Source organism: Apostichopus japonicus, chromosome 23 (assembly GCF_037975245.1).
Source record: "Apostichopus japonicus isolate 1M-3 chromosome 23, ASM3797524v1, whole genome shotgun sequence".
Classification (NCBI taxonomy): domain Eukaryota; kingdom Metazoa; phylum Echinodermata; class Holothuroidea; order Aspidochirotida; family Stichopodidae; genus Apostichopus; species Apostichopus japonicus.
In genome coordinates, this window is record NC_092583.1 from 17949808 (window position 1) to 17966230 (window position 16423).

The window sequence follows — 16423 nt, forward strand, 5'->3', positions numbered from 1 at the left end:
ATACTGATTTGCATGTTGATGTAGACCTTTGGACTCAATTTTAAGTGCAAACTATAATTTGTTTTTCATTTTTGAGTAGTTTGGAGATAATACTTTTAACAAGTAATTGCATTTGCTATGCTGCTACTTACGGTTTGGTGGGCGTTAAAGAACGATTCAATAATGTATTCAGTAGGAAAGAAGAGCATAAACAACATAAGATGGATGACATGGATGACATTAAGACAACAGTTTAAAATTATTTGAAATATTTATGCTTTATTCTATGTGCCCCGTAAGCCACTAAATGCACCACTTCACCCCAATATTATTGATTTGGAAACAGCATGGGAGCTTGTGCTTCCACCTAAACCAATCAGAGTGGTTGTGGTGACTTGAATCAACTAGTAAATAATCGGTCAGAATTCGTAGAAACAAGATAAAGATGAGATAAATAGATGGGTTGTCATTATCAATAGAAGTATTTGTTTATGGCATGGATAATAGAGGCACTGTTACAAAGTTCAAGTACAATGTTTGATTGAAACAAATTCATTTGCAGTGTTTTGTTTCTCAGCAGGGTCCTAGTGGACATACATGAGCATCATTACCAATGACAGTTTGTGGTTATGCGATGTGTAGGCAGAAGGGAGGCAAATTGAAAGACTATCCGGTAAAAAGGGTTAATTGATTGTAACAAAGCAGTCAATGTGTTTGTACTTCAGATGTTTCATGAACATTTGATTCATCACTGTCATCTGTGTCTGCCTTTAGCCAATTCACGAGGTCACCATCTGCTGAATCACAGACTGACAACTTCATCTGTCAAAATTGGATGGATTGACTTCTTACTGTAGGTTGTACCTAATGTTAATAGGTTGTGACCTGTCTTGACCTGTATATATCCTCTTGACCTGTATCTAGTCATGACCTGTATCTAGTCATGACCTGTGTATAGTCGTGACTTGTCTGTAATGTAAATGCTGGATGAAACCTATTAAATTTGAGCATGTTACAAAACTGGCTTAAGTTTTTTCTTGTCCCCTGTATGCCGTCATAATAAGTCTAACTCTCTTCACTAGCCTGGAAACCGTACCTCTACCCTAGCCCTACTTAAGTCTGACCTCTATAATCCTCGATCCAATCATTAGCCCTGGTAACAGTATCTCTACCCTAGCCCTACTTAAGTCTGACCTCTATAGTCCATGCTTCCAATCACTAGCCCTGGAAACCGTATCTCTACCCTAGCCCTACTTAAGTCTGACCTCTACATTACATGCTTCCAGTCATTAGCCCTGGAAACTGTATCTCTACCCTAGCCCTACTTAAGTCTGACCTCTATATTTCCTGCCAACATTTCAAGTAGGCTGTCTTCTTTTTCTCCTTCCCTAAGTTACAACAAAGCAAGGCTGCAAAGATTCCTATCTCTGTGCCTCAACTTTATTCTTCTTGTTCTGTTATGTGTTGCTGTGGCCCATTGCGCTCTGTTGCTGCCACAGCTACTCTTTCAGTATCCAGTACATCTATTGCATTTCATGAGATGTCTCACTGAAGATATTTATACCATGCAGTAGAGGTTCACTTCAATGTCTGGAGTGTAGTTTTGGAAGAAATCAATTAAAACGTAACAAATTATGAAGCAAACTGTATGGCTTTAATTGGATATTCTGGATGATTTTAGTAGATTTATCATTTAACTTATCATTTTGAACTATGGTATCTGCTTTGAGAGCATTTCATTGACCTCTTTCTATACAGCCATTGAAGAAGGAAGTTGTTAATATTGAGTGTCGAGTTTTGAACTCTCGTCCATAAAAAGGACCTAGTGGTAATTAATTGCATTAACATTCAGTTAATTAAATCTTTGGAGATGAGATCACCTAGCTATTGTGCTAGAATCTACAGCTTTTATTCCCATGGACCCTGGAAACTGTTGATGTAAGGCGTCTAAAATGTAATATATACGTCACGAGACATCCACGCAGGAAGTGCATTGGTGGTGATTTATATCAAACGATTACAGAGGATATTTATTTCTTTTTGTCTGATATAGGGCTTCATGTGTGGCAGCAGACCTATTAAACAGCATAGAGAGGCACTATTAGCCTAAATTTTACCTGATGAAATACATACATAGGTTAAAATGTCCTGTGACTATTCCCTCACTACTATGAGAGGAAATTAAACCAAAGAAAATCTAAACAATATGCCAAGAGGCAGATATAATAATATTCAAAGGTCATAGTTTGTCATTGTTGAGCGTTGGGAGGTATAGTTTGATTGTAGTATATACATCCATACCATTGCACCCTATTATATAAAGGTAAAACAGAAGTGATTAAAAAAAATATTTATGAGCAAAGTTTTTGATTTGTTAAAGTAATTTGTATATATATCTCATTATTTCCATAACTTTTAGCTGTCAGAAGTTGCTCTATTGTCACTGAATGCCTCAAAATATTTTGGATCGACAAAGTAGACAATTCGTGTCTTGGTGATGGGAAATACACAGAGGGTGTTTGTTAAAGAAGGATAAATTTAATCTTAGATGACATTAATTGATAACATTATTGTTCACAACATTTTGTGAATCGCTTAAAGTATCTCCATACCTAGCATTGTAGTGGGTGCAATTACTTGTTATTTCTTAGTCGTTTATGATGCCTGCAGCACTGATTTGGAATATTTGCAATTTGCAATATTTACAGAAAAGGATAAATAGTTCAGTGATTTTCATTTGTAATTTTTTAAACAGTCACAGTTACCACCTTTGCTCTTTCAGTGCTCTCAATATCCCCCATTTCTCCTTCCCCCAGTTATACTAAACTACTAAAAGAATTGAAAGAAATTTCATGTTTGTGTCAATACTAGTTGAAATGCATCCTCACTGATTTATTACCTATGAATGTAAATTACCCATCCAGGTTATGTATTGCTAAAGGTCTAGTAAATGACCCAGCTGAAAACATCAGTTTTAGCAAATGCATTGAAATGTAATTATGCGACTGTTATTTGATTCCATTGTATTCGGTTGCTGCAATCTCACTATTTCCTTTCCTCTCTAGGGGTCATCTTCTTCACCATCACAATGAATTTTAATCTGTTTCTCATTTTCCAGGTGTAAAGGCATCATCTGCTTTGATAATTTTCTCTCAGGGTTCATACCTTACCAGGGTCTCCTTTGTCCTCCCTGTGGATCAAGCAAACTTCTCGATTCCCAAGACCAGTCAGAGACTGTTGGTTGGTTCAAAATGCAAGACTCATTGAATAGCTCAAATAACTCACTCACTTTAGTAGTTAAATCAAAGTGACCAACCTACTCAGTCCATCTAAAAACAACTCTAAAAAAGGGACATGAATTTGCAGCCTTGACAGAGTAACTGTTTATCTTGTTGACTTTCCTAGCTAAATGTTGTTGATCTCCCACCTCTCCCTCTCACCCACTCAACCTTTTAAAATTCAGGTAGAATTTCCCTGTTATGTTTCGATTGACCCATCCCTTATGTTGAGAAAACAATATCGGAATTAATAAGCAACATTAAACTACATATTTAATATAACAAATAAACTATTTTGATGAGAATTGTTCATATTTTGTAAGGAAAATACCATCTGTGGAAGTTTAAATTAAGTCATGATCCAAAATGATTAAAGTCTTTCCAACAGTGTTCCTAAAACTTTTTCCAATAAGCCTACCCAAAGTTATCAGAAAAGAGTCATTGTAAAATAGGGAGGCTTGAAGGAAGATATGAAAGACAAACCAAATAGGAAAGTATGATATTCACTAGGAAAGAAGGAATAGTACTCTAAAGAAAAAAAAAAAGAAAAAGTAAAATATGAAGGTGAGTGGAAGTCAATGTGGAAAGCCTCATATACTGTGAAGATTGTGAAGTTTTCTGCTAACTGTATTACAGCAGGACTGTGCAAAGTCAGCATTTTCCACTCACCAAATTGCTTTTCAAATTCTGCCTTCATCTCACCATTTAGATCTGTCAAGTTCATGCAGTATCACACACCACTCTTTAAATCTTCTTGCTTTTCCTTTCTTTATCTTTGTTGGGTGGGTTGCTTTACAAAGCCCCTAGGCCCTTATAGATTATTATTGGAGACTTTGTCTCAAGTGCCAGTTATAAGTTTCAAGTACTTTCCTTGAACTTTGAACAAGTGCTGCATGCAAGAGGAGGTTGAGGACACTGAAATTGTCTTCTTTTTAATTTCGTTTATTGAAGCAAAGTAATGACATTGTCAGATATTGTCATTGGAAATGAGTGATCATGGCATAGTTTGTAACATATTAATCTATCTATATATTCAACATCATTTGTGTCATCTTATGTACTGGTGACATGATCTGCCTTTGCTATGTTGAAGCCCAGCTGCTTAATGACCCATAGCTATGTTACATGAAGGATAAAATATCTGCTTCTCCATCTCTTCACCACAATACCATAAAACTACACTCACCCCCCCCCACCTATCCTCTCTCCTAGTAACTTTCTGCTTCTCAGAAAAGTATGCCTGGAACTACTGGGATTTGCTTTAAGTTGAGTCTGTAATCGTTTCTATGTGTAAATCTAAAGGCTTGGTGACTGAGTATATATAGTTGGGAATGATTCCTTGCCTAGAACAGCTCTTGGCTGCCCTACATCTTTTATAGAACTATATTTGGACATCAGTTTGGCTGCCATTACAATGACAGGATCATATTATCAAAGCTTCAGGGTTGAAACAATAAAGAAGAGTAAATAGTAAATTAATCTCCCACTTTGTGGTATAATATCAAATGTCAAATGTGGTATAGCAGCAAATAACTATACTTAACTATGTATGCTCTTTGTTCATGAATTCAAATTAATTGCATTAATAATGTAAAGGTTTTATAACTTGTTTATTCTCCCTTCCCACCCTCTAACTAGAGCTAGAGGAGGGGGAGGGAGGGGGGAGGGATGGAGAGGGGAAACTGGTGGCAGATGCATAGAAATGTAAAGCAGTTAACCTTTGTTTATGTTTGGATCACGTTTCTAGTGAGCATATGGGATCACCATATTTTCTTGTGATGCTTTTGCAAATGATCAACTGTCATCACACCTGGAGCCATAAAAGGGAGCCCTTGGAAAACCAATCAATTTTCTAGTTGGTTCTAAGATGACCTTTACCCAAATACTACAGAGCCCAAGTGAAATGAAATTATAGAAGGCGCTTGTTGCACCTTCTCTTGTTGCCAAATTAGTCATCTGGAGAGTTTGATAGAAACATCTAGGGAGGATGCATTGACGTACATGGGACATTAATTTCTCCCAGGCCAGCATTATTTTGCTCTAAGTGTGTCCATACTTCAATCTAGATCAGTTTAATTAAATACTGTTAAAATAAGTTGGATTTCTTCCTCATAAGAGTCAAGACACAAACGGAAATCAGTAATATCCGTTACCATCTTCTGAATACCCTTGTTTTCTCCTTCCACTTTGAAATTTTAAAGAAGATGACGTTGTTTTGTTCAGTGAATTTGACAAGCAAAGAAAATTATCTTCAAGTCCCATGCCAATTGCATGCACTTTGGCTAATTCTTGCATAAGATAATTGCATCGTTTCACCAAGTAAACTCTGCTAAGTGGTCAGAATAGCCCCAGGGTAACATTTAAATTAAAGCTATGAAGAGGTAGCTATATTAGCTGCCTAACTTTCTCATTAACTGTCAGGTGATGCTGAAGTTGTTGGTAATTATTATAGGTCTCATTGTTATTGTCAACCCTATTGGTAGGTAGGTGGGGATGCTGTGCATACTGAAATATCAAACTTTTATTGGGATTTGGAATTCTGTGGTGACTTGGTGGTTTGAGATATCACCTTCCCAGTATGTGCATTTAATCTGTAGTGACTTGGTTTGTGATATCACCTTCAGTTTGTGCATTTATTCTGTAGTGACTTGGTGGTTTGAGATATCAGTTTATAGGCTGTGTATTTACTGTGTGTAGAGACTTGGTGGTTTGAGATATTGCCTTTAAAGTGTAGTCCACATTGGAAGGATTATACATCAAATGCTAGTGTTTCTTTGTGTAGTAACTTAAGACTAGTAGGATATTTACCATGATGCAGTGAAATGCTACCCCCCCCCCACCCCATATTGCCTAGAGTTATATGTAACTTTTTATCTCTGACCTCCTTTGTTGACCAGTTAATTCTGTTGAGGTTATTTGTCTGACCATCCCCCTCTCCCTTCTTCCTCTATGGTCCTAAACATGTGTGAACTTCACATCTTCACTAATCTGTCTCCTAACAACTTCTTGCTCTATCATGCCTAGATTGATCTGTTTGGCCTTTTTCTCCATAATAGGTCTTGTTTCTCATCATCCCCCTCTCCTTCTGCTAGGCTCAAGTTTGGCCTCTAATTCTGCCTCAACTTCAACTATTGTTAATGATCTTTTCTTCTCTTTTCTTAAAGCAGATTGTCACTAATAAAGAATAGAAATGATAATTATAAATACATTGTGGGATGTGTTCCTAGGAGTGATGGAACACACATCATGAATTTTGTTAGCTGTAAATTCCTTACTTTTCCCTGTGGAAGTACCGGAACTAGAGGTTTTTTAGTTGTTGTTAGCATTGGCTGGAAACACATGCCCTGTTTGTTATGTAAACATGGCTTTATTAATAAGTTTCACATGATGATAGAGGGAGGCATAGGAACCAACCTGGCAACGCAGCGATTCTGTTACGCATGGCAGCAGTAGGTATGCAACAACAGTAAAGATTTCTGTTGTTTCATTCTTGTGATTGATTTCTGAGATTTGATGTCTTAATTAGACAGGGAGATTTTTCACCTCCGCCATGATTCTTCAAAGCTAATAAACGGCCGTTAAGCCAGGTTAATAAATACCACAGCATTTGCTCTGGGTTACTGACGCCGATGTGTTATTCAAATGAGGCTATTTCAGGGATCCTAATTGGAAGAGAGAATCGCAGGCATAGAAAATATCATTAAAAGTGATTGATTTATGGATGCATTAAATGACCAGTGAAGAGCACTTCAAGTCACATTTTGGAACAGCAAAAGTCTATTCTTCTTGGAATGCAATTACTTAAATGTTCAGCCTTTGACAATAATGTGCGGCACAAATCATAAATATATGTAATTGTCCTTCTGATTTTATCAGCTTTACCCATGTGTAGAGGATGTGTAGAGGAATTCTTAAAGTTTGTTAATTATTGGAGTAATGAGAAAAGCAATTAAACCAAACAAAAAGTAAGGATTTTTTCCTTCTGATTGGAAGGAAAAGGGCAAGATCTTGATTGGGGATAGGTGGGAGGGAGGTTGGAGGGCGGGGGGGGGGGGGGGAGAGATGGAGAGGGAAGGGAGATGGTCATTCTGATTACATTTACAAGCACCTTCATGAAATTAATGTTAGATTTTTCCTACCTCAACTGATCTTTTCAGCATCAGCATACTGAAGGTCCACACAAGCATATTGCTTTCATCAATGGTCACTTCAAAATCTTACATTGCATGTCCTCAAGGAAATGTGGCAAGAAATCATTGAGCCTATTAGCTTTCTGGTTTTAAAATTGGATAAACCAAATTCATCTTACTTGCATACTCTCTCAAGTGCTTGTATTCTCTGATAGATTGATTGGATAAATTTTTTTGATTGCTTCATGAATTTGTATTTCTCTTTGGTTAAATTCACTTTGAATAATTAAAAAAATTAGTCATTCATAGATTCTTTTTGTCAATAATTATGTCCTATTTCGGAATAAAATGATCTTTCTAGGATTTGCTTTGCACTCATGAAAGAAAGCTTAAATTTACTTTGAGAATGCCTGATATGAATGAAGGTAAAGTGTGTGCTAGTTATATTTCTTGTATGCACAGGTACAGTATGACTCAGCTGTTTCTCTGAATACCACATGCACTCAGCTTGCAAATTAGCAAATTGTGAAGAAAAGGGGCCAGTGTGTGTGCCAGTGTGTGCGTACTGGTTAAAGGATCTATATTTTAACAATTTTTTTTTATGTTGCATAGAATAACATTTAGAGAAATTTTGCAGGTGCAGGGGTAAGGCAGGAAGTATGCTTGTGTATGCTTGTAGGCATTCAACATGCTAATTTAAGTCTACAGAACAATCAAAATCTTTATTGGAGGGTTGAAGGTCAATGTATATGGTCTAAAGTTAGAGGGAGAGAGTTGGTATCAGATCGGAACATGACATTTTGTGGGTTTGAGGATATTCTCCATTGCCCACGATTTTATTTTCATTTTCAAACCATCAGTCCGACTAGAAAACTTAATGAAAGTTGATGTATTTTAGAGTTGCTGAAGAGACAATTATTTCAATTAACAGAAACTGGGCTCCTGAACCATGTACTTTAGGGTCGGCCATACTGCATGGAATAAGAAATGTGATGTTTACATATGTCACATCCTTAACATAAATTTGTCAGCCTGATCGGAATTATTCTTGTCAATGCCAACAAATGAACCTGATTAGAAAGAAATTGGAAGTTTGACTTGCAATTCCTGACTAATTTCTAACTTTTCCTATCATACTTAACTGAATAAAAAACCTTTCCCCTACCCACCCCCACCCCCACCCCCACCCCATCAACATTGCATTCTGAGCAATATTTTAAATGGAAAATCCTGCCCTTATTTTCTTCTGACATTTGTGAGTTCATTGAGCCTTTGCAGTGTTTGGTGGGAGTAAGTCATCATTCATCAGTGTAGTAAATAAGAGTTTCATTGTCAGAGATTAGTGATCAAAGCTGCCCAGACAGTTGTTGGGGGATTGGATAATTAAGCTGGAGGGGAGGGGATGGGCTATCAATGCTCACCCTGCTGATCCCCAGGGAGCTTGTAACCTTGCCATTAAAAATTTGTAAGTGATTTTTAAAGAGAGTTCAGGTATCTGAAGAAAAAAAAAAGATTTATGGAGACATTTTATCATTCTCTGTTTTGTGAGTTTAATGTCCTGGCTGCAGTGTTATGTCAGTAGGTACAGCAGTAGATCAAGCCATATTGTATATGTAAGACCATTAATATTGGAAGATTGAATTCAGGTTACTTGGTTGCCTAGTTCTAATAAAATTAACCTTGAAGCTTTGGTACTATGATGTAGGCAAGTTCAAAGTTTAAGTTCATTTTGAAACCTTAATCTATTCATTAAAAGGGAATGATGCAGAAAAAATGCAAGGATATGGTTGTGAGTGTGGGGGGGGGGGTGTAGGCATGTATCGAAAGGTGCAGATGATAAATGCTAATATCCATTTTCTGATCAATTGTGATACTCCTTACTATTGTTATACTCTGTAAGGTTACATGTATGATGTACTTGTGCTGTTTATTTTATTTTGATTGGCTGGGTTCTAGGGCTTTTTAGTATGAGCTATAAAGCACAAGAACATGATTATAACATTATATTGAGTCAGCCTGTTGTAAATGTTTTTTTGCCATGTGTTTTCTACTTTTCGTGTACAGTTTGACCTTTCCAATGGACTCTTTAAGACTAAGTCTTTTATTTACCAGCTTTAAGCTCATTAAGTTTCATTCCAGCTTTTGATGGTAAACTCTCCACTTTGATTGATAATGCCCTTCACACACAACTTCATTAAAATACACTGACTGCATGCTGTTGCCTGACTAACCCTGGAGTTGTTCTGCCTGGATGATTCACTGCAGGGTTACTAAACTTATTGGTGAGGTCTTTACAAACAGAGTAAATGCTTTGTTTACAGTTTTTATTTAATTGAACTAGTCACTTACACATGGTGTCATATTGAGGGAACTGTTTACGTGTATGAATATATAGCTACCAGGTCTCTGTGTGCACCACTGAGGAGGCATGTTCCACTAGATCAAACAAATAGTAATCAGTATGCTAACAGGGACCTCCAGCAGACCTGGTAATATACTTCATTGGCTTCAAGAATAAGTTAAAAGTGGATGTTCCATAACTTGTTGATTTGGTTTTTCCAAGGGCTTTTTGTGTGATGGCCTGGATTTTTGTTTTACATTGCTGTAAAGCTTTGACTGTTCCTCACTAGAGTTAGACAGGGACTGAATATCACTGTCTGATTATCGTGTAAGATACATTTACAAAAAGGATTTACCATAACATTGCACAGGAGTAAGTTGAGCCAGAGATTTGTGATTTGGTTTCAACTTCAACATCCCCAAAGGAGTTAAAGTGAATAGCTCAGATATTTTTAGAAGGTTTGAAAATCTCTGCCATCAAACCTGCTTTGAAGAACACAGCACTGTCTGTCCCCTGAAGACAAAACCAGTTTGACCTGAAATGAATTTCAGAGGTGTCACAAAACTTGAATAGTTTCCAGCTCTCATCTTCATCTTCAGCCAGACATTGGATTAATAGCTACTTATATTTTTTGTGGTTTGGTTGTTGGTTGGTCTGTTGTTGTTGCATTAGATATCAGCAGAGCTAGCTCACAGTCATCTTCCTCACACACACCGTACTCTCAATATTGTCAACTCTCCGAGTCCATTAATTGACTACCACAACTCTCAACAGTTTGAGAAGGAGTTTACTTGATTGCATCTGCAAACCCTCACTTCTCTCTCACTCCATTAACAGACTCACATGATACCGCTTCTAATGAATTTTTGCCCTGTGTAGTTTGTGTTGCTCTCTCCGTTGGACAGTAATTTTAGCCGGTAGCAGACGACATCTGGGATATTTTGTGAAGAGGGAAGTTACTTTGGAAGGAGCTGTATGCATAATTTAAATATGTGCCATTTGTGATGTGATGACATAACATATTGAGACTGGAATATTGTTAAAAGTTTGTGAGAGTAGGGAACTGTTCTGTTAAATACCTTAATTTTTGTGATCACTGGCTGTAATTGCAGTAATTAACAACTATATCTACAAGTGATTGATTTACCAGGAAATTCTAGACTTCAAGCTGTGGAAGATTTTAACTTTTTGGACTGTAGGAAAGGGTTTATTATTTACTGGAATGGAGAGGTTTTGTGTTCATCCAAGGTGTAGGTAAAATCAGGCGTAAGAGCTAATTCTTTTCTTCTTTTGAACAACAGTTCTGATTAAATTCCAGCTGACACTGTGACCTTGATATCATTGCTGATTAGAGCTACTGACATCAACATACTCAAGTGAGTTTAGGTTGTGAGTGACCTGAATCTCGCTGTCTGTCGGCTCTGATAATGACTCCCACTTGATCAAGTTTAAGCAACTGAACCAGTCTGACTAATGAATGCTACAAAGCTGGGGCGATGATCATAAATTTTTTGGCCCCCTGAAAATTTTATGTTGTGGCAAGTTAAGGGTCGCAGCCAAGTAAGAAAGGGTGTTAGAAATATAAAACATTAGTGACTTGTGTCTAATACACTGTGAAAGACGTGTGCACTAGGAAACAGTGGATGAGAGGCATATAACTCTGAGATGTTGTTTGCAAACTGCTTACTGACAAGAAACAGGATTATTCCTCATCTTCATATTTAGATAACTGTTGATGCCAAACTAAATACTGTTTAATCATTTTGTCATGAAAAATTGAAGAGGTAGTTTTTTGTTGGATATAAATAACAAAATTTTATTTTCATAATGCACAGATCTATTTTGGTTTCATGATAGAAAAATTTATACGTGACTAATTGAACATTGTTTTGACACTAAGAAAGAGAAAATGGCATCTGAAACTGTTATTCCTTGGAACAGAAAGGACCAGTTAAGTGAAAACTTGAGTTTGAGAAACGGTTGTCATAAAATGCACTCGTGGTTGCAAGCACAAAGGTATCGAGTGCAAGATACAGAGAACAGTAAATGTGCAATACAAACCTTCCATCATAATTCCACGCCATGGATCAGCAGTCGAGTACTCTCTTCACTAAATTTCAGATGGAGAAGGCGACATTTATCAGTATTATTCTTCCTTTTAACGCTAATTTCATTCCAATCTAACAACGAAGTGCTTGGATATGTCAGCAATGTCAGAAATGGTGGTAAGTTTAGTTCAGCTTTCCGTATTGCTATTGGTGTTTTGTTTTGAGTTCATCTTATCAAGGATATTTTCAAACTTCTGAATAATTTGCCTTTGTCAGTTATCCTTAAGGTGGAAGAAGGTAAATCTAATCGGTGTCCTTCAACTATAGTGTTAAATGTATGTTGTTTGTATGTAGACTACAACAAATCTCTAGTACAAATGATGTCACTGCAGTTATTATGCGTGACCTACACATTACAGACTAACTGCTCACTGGTTGTTTGATCTAACAGTATAAGAAATTATATATTTATTGTTCCTGTTTATGAAAATGGTAGATATGGCTCCATTATAAAGACTTCCATAAATTTTTAGAGCTGTACGAGCAGGATGTTGTTTTATCACTCTACTAGGAAGTATATCAACTTTATAAGTATAACAGAAATAACAAGGATAACATGGTTTACGAGTAAACGGCCAAGCTTGATTTTGATTTATCTACAAAATTTACATTAGTTGAGTAGTTTAGTTACACAAATTGTCTGTTCCCGATTTGCCCTTGAGTTTGCTTAATAAGTGCCCTAGATGGGATTACAACTGGCTTTGAACTGTTTAAAGTACATACTTAGTACAAAAGCCTAGATGCTTATACACTCAACAAACTCAAACCCAAGTATCTTCCCAGGGTCTACTGCAAGTTTTGGTGAATGTAATCTAAGACCTGGCTATAATTTGTTACAAAGGAAAGTTATGCTTCTAGTATTGCAGATATGTGACATATCTTGTTTTTATAAACAATGTTTAGTCTTCTAGGCTTTGCCACACTCTGTAATTTGCTATGGAACTAGTTTAAGAAACAAATTACACTAAAAGTGTTAACTAAGCTATATTTGTGTCTCGTTATGTATAAGCACAAAGGAAAAATGTAATGAAGAGACCTTCTCATCTTTCCATTCACCCATTCACTCTCTTTCCTCTTCCTGCCTCTTCCTGCCTCTGCCCGATAGTCAGTAAATAGTTAGTCTTGTCATGTTTCATCTTCAATTAGTCTGTTCACTCTGTTGCATTTTAAGTCCACAGATTTGCATGAAGAGAGAAAAAAGAAGAAATATTCACACAAAGTTCGATAAAATTGTCTATGTCAATTCGTTTCCAGTGCCTCTCAAATATCAATGCTCATGAGATTTTATCTGAAAGTGTTTTTGTCCAAGTTGTTGACCTACCATACGCTTGGGGACTAACTAAATCACAGAAATCAAGTAGTTTTGTTTCTTGTACTAGGTATACCTGGAGGTGTGATGAGCTTTCTGATATGACTGTTCATTGATTAAACTTTTTAATGGAAGAGTTTATGCTTATTTTGTTTTGTGTTACAACATCAGAAATGGCAAGATCTCTATTACCCTGCAGGGCTAGAAGTTGAACCATCCTGTTAAGTTAGCAACATACATCTCACTATGAGATTGTAAACTGTGTATTGAAGAAGAGTTGTTTACCATGTCATGATGATATGGAATAAGTCAATACTTGAACTAAGGTGACTGCATGGCTTTGTTTAAACACTTGAAGGACCAAAGATCAAAAATGGTTTCAAGCTAAGGATTGTGAAATTACCAGATTTCACGCCTTAATTTACTATATATCTATAATGTTACACTTTGCACCCACCCTACCTTGGCAAGGTAGGAGAGAGGACTATTTTTATCATTACAGTGCTTATAGTTTAGGCTGGATATGCAAATTACTGAAGTGTGGATTGTCATTGTTCACTTTAATGTGTGTATCCTGAATTGTATTCACCCACTGCATTTGTACATTGTGTAATCAGTGTTTGCACATAGAACAATGGTAAGTTAATGTTTATACAGAGTAATAAAGGGTACCTCAGTGTTTATAAAAAGTGCTGTGTTACCTCAGTCTTTATACACAGTAATATGGGGCACCTCAGAGTTTATACACAGAACTCTATATGGTAGCTAAGTCTTTATACCCAGAAATATGGGGTATGTCAGTGTTCACACACAGTACTATATGGTACCTCAGTGATTACACACAGTGATATGGTACCTCAGTGATTACACACAGTGATATGGTACCTCAGTGATTACACACAGTGATATGGTACCTCAGTGTGTACACACAGTGATATGGTACCTCGGTGATTACACACAGTGATATGGTACCTCGGTGATTACACACAGTGATATGGTACCTTGGTGATTACACACAGTGATATGGTACCTCAGTGTGTATATACACAATACTATGGTACCTTAGTGATTACACACAGTGATATGGTACCTCAGTGTGTATACACAATACTATGGTATCTTAGTGATTACACACAGTAATATGGTACCTCAGTGTGTATACACAATACTATGGTACCTCAGTGATTACACACAGTAATATGGTACCTCAGTGTGTATACACAATACTATGGTACCTCAGTGATTACACACAGTAATATGGTACCTCAGTGTATATACACAATACTATGGTATCTTAGTGATTACACACAGTAATATGGTACCTCAGTGTGTATACACAATACTATGGTACCTCAGTGATTACACACAGTAATATGGTACCTCAGTGTGTATACACAATACTATGGTACCTCAGTGATTACACACAGTAATATGGTACCTCAGTGTGTATACACAATACTATGGTACCTCAGTGATTACACACAGTAATATGGTACCTCAGTGTGTATACACAATACTATGGTATCTTAGTGATTACACACAGTAATATGGTACCTCAGTGTGTATACACAATACTATGGTACCTCAGTGATTACACACAGTAATATGGTACCTCAGTGTGTATACACAATACTATGGTACCTCAGTGATTACACACAGTAATATGGTACCTTTAGTGTGTATACACAATACTATGGTATCTTAGTGATTACACACAGTAATATGGTACCTCAGTGTGTATACACAATACTATGGTACCTCAGTGATTACACACAGTAATATGGTACCTCAGTGTGTATACACAATACTATGGTACCTTAGTGATTACACACAGTAATATGGTACCTCAGTGTGTATACACAATACTATGGTATCTTAGTGATTACACACAGTAATATGGTACCTCAGTGTGTATACACAATACTATGGTATCTTAGTGATTACACACAGTAATATGGTACCTCAGTGTGTATATACAATACTATTGTACCTCAGTGATTACACACAGTAATATGGTACCTCAGTGTGTATACACAATACTATGGTATCTTAGTGATTACACACAGTAATATGGTACCTCAGTGTGTATACACAATACTATGGTACCTCAGTGATTACACACAGTAATATGGTACCTCAGTGTGTATACACAATACTATGGTACCTCAGTGTGTATACACAGTAATATGGTACCTTAGTGATTACACACAGTAATATGGTACCTCAGTGTGTATACACAATACTATGGTACCTTAGTGATTACACACAGTAATATGGTACCTCAGTGTGTATACACAATACTATGGTACCTCAGTGATTACACACAGTAATATGGTACCTCAGTGTGTATACACAATACTATGGCACCAATTTATAAACCAGTTTACATTCTTCAGAGAATTCCTTTGTCCACACTTAAACATGTATGACAGAAAGACTGGTGAAATTTAATATACATTGGTTGTCTACCATTGGAAATAAGGAATTAAAGAGTAGTGAAAATGGAATTAGAAAACCCCCAATTCAAAGAGCCTGCAATTCTTCCAATTTATAATGTTATTGAATATGTTGTTTGGTAGGTTAGTTTGGAGAAGAAAAAAGAATTATAAATGTCATACATTGTAATGGTTATTAATGGTGTGCACTTCTGAACTTTGAGGATGTTTACAGTGTTTGAAAGATAATTGCTAGCAGCATAAAGTTTTAGGCTGTAAGGGGGAAGTCTGCCCTTGGTTGTTATTATCAGTGATTGTCTTCTTTTACTATGGAGACTTACAAATGTCTTTAATGTGAGGTCTTCCTACACATTTGATGACAATGGTTATGTTGCTGCATGGTCATTTGCAAGAGATTTTGTATAAACTCTCTTGGGTAAACAATTCACAAATGGTCTTCCCTGTTGCTACTTAAGTACATTTAACAACTCTGCTTTTGAAGAAAAGAGAAACTCTCATTGTTAATAATCTTTGCATACGTATCTTCATCATAAAACTAATGCTATTGTAAATCTCTGGTGAAGTAATGGCATCCTTAGAATAAACGCTTTCTTAATGTTATACATTTATTCTTCCAGATCGGTCCTCATTGTTTGTAACCACCAAAATGGAGTTTGTTTATTTAATGTCACAGATGATTAGAGAACAAATAGGGGATTGAGAACATTACTACGAACAAACCCTTTAATGTCAGTCACAACACTTTTGTAAACTGTAGAAAACCTTTTCAATTAGAGGTGCAGATTCAGATTGGTAAATAATATTGAGACTTCTGACCGTGAG

General features: G+C 36.5%; 1 protein-coding gene and 1 long non-coding RNA gene across 5 annotated transcripts in view; one reads left to right on the plus strand and one right to left on the minus strand.

Annotated features, from left to right (window-relative positions):
* LOC139964576 (epidermal growth factor receptor-like) overlaps positions 1–16423 on the plus strand; it is a 168327-nt gene that overhangs the window by 45190 nt on the left and 106714 nt on the right. Inside the window, exon 1 of one of the 4 annotated variants that reach the window (XM_071966278.1) lies at positions 9792–11953. The exons of 1 other annotated variant lie outside the window; for it this stretch is intronic. In XM_071966278.1, the coding sequence (XP_071822379.1) occupies positions 11638–11953 (316 nt within the window). In that variant the 5' untranslated portion in view covers positions 9792–11637. Of the gene's footprint in view, positions 1–9791; positions 11954–16423 lie in introns of those variants that run through there. 2 more of the 4 variants (XM_071966280.1, XM_071966279.1) reach the window with 2 other exon arrangements.
* Positions 12361–14801, minus strand: LOC139964583 (uncharacterized). The gene is made up of 2 exons (XR_011792021.1): positions 14176–14801; positions 12361–14001 (listed from the first exon to the last, which is right to left on the minus strand). It is a non-coding gene; the product is annotated as an uncharacterized lncRNA (long non-coding RNA).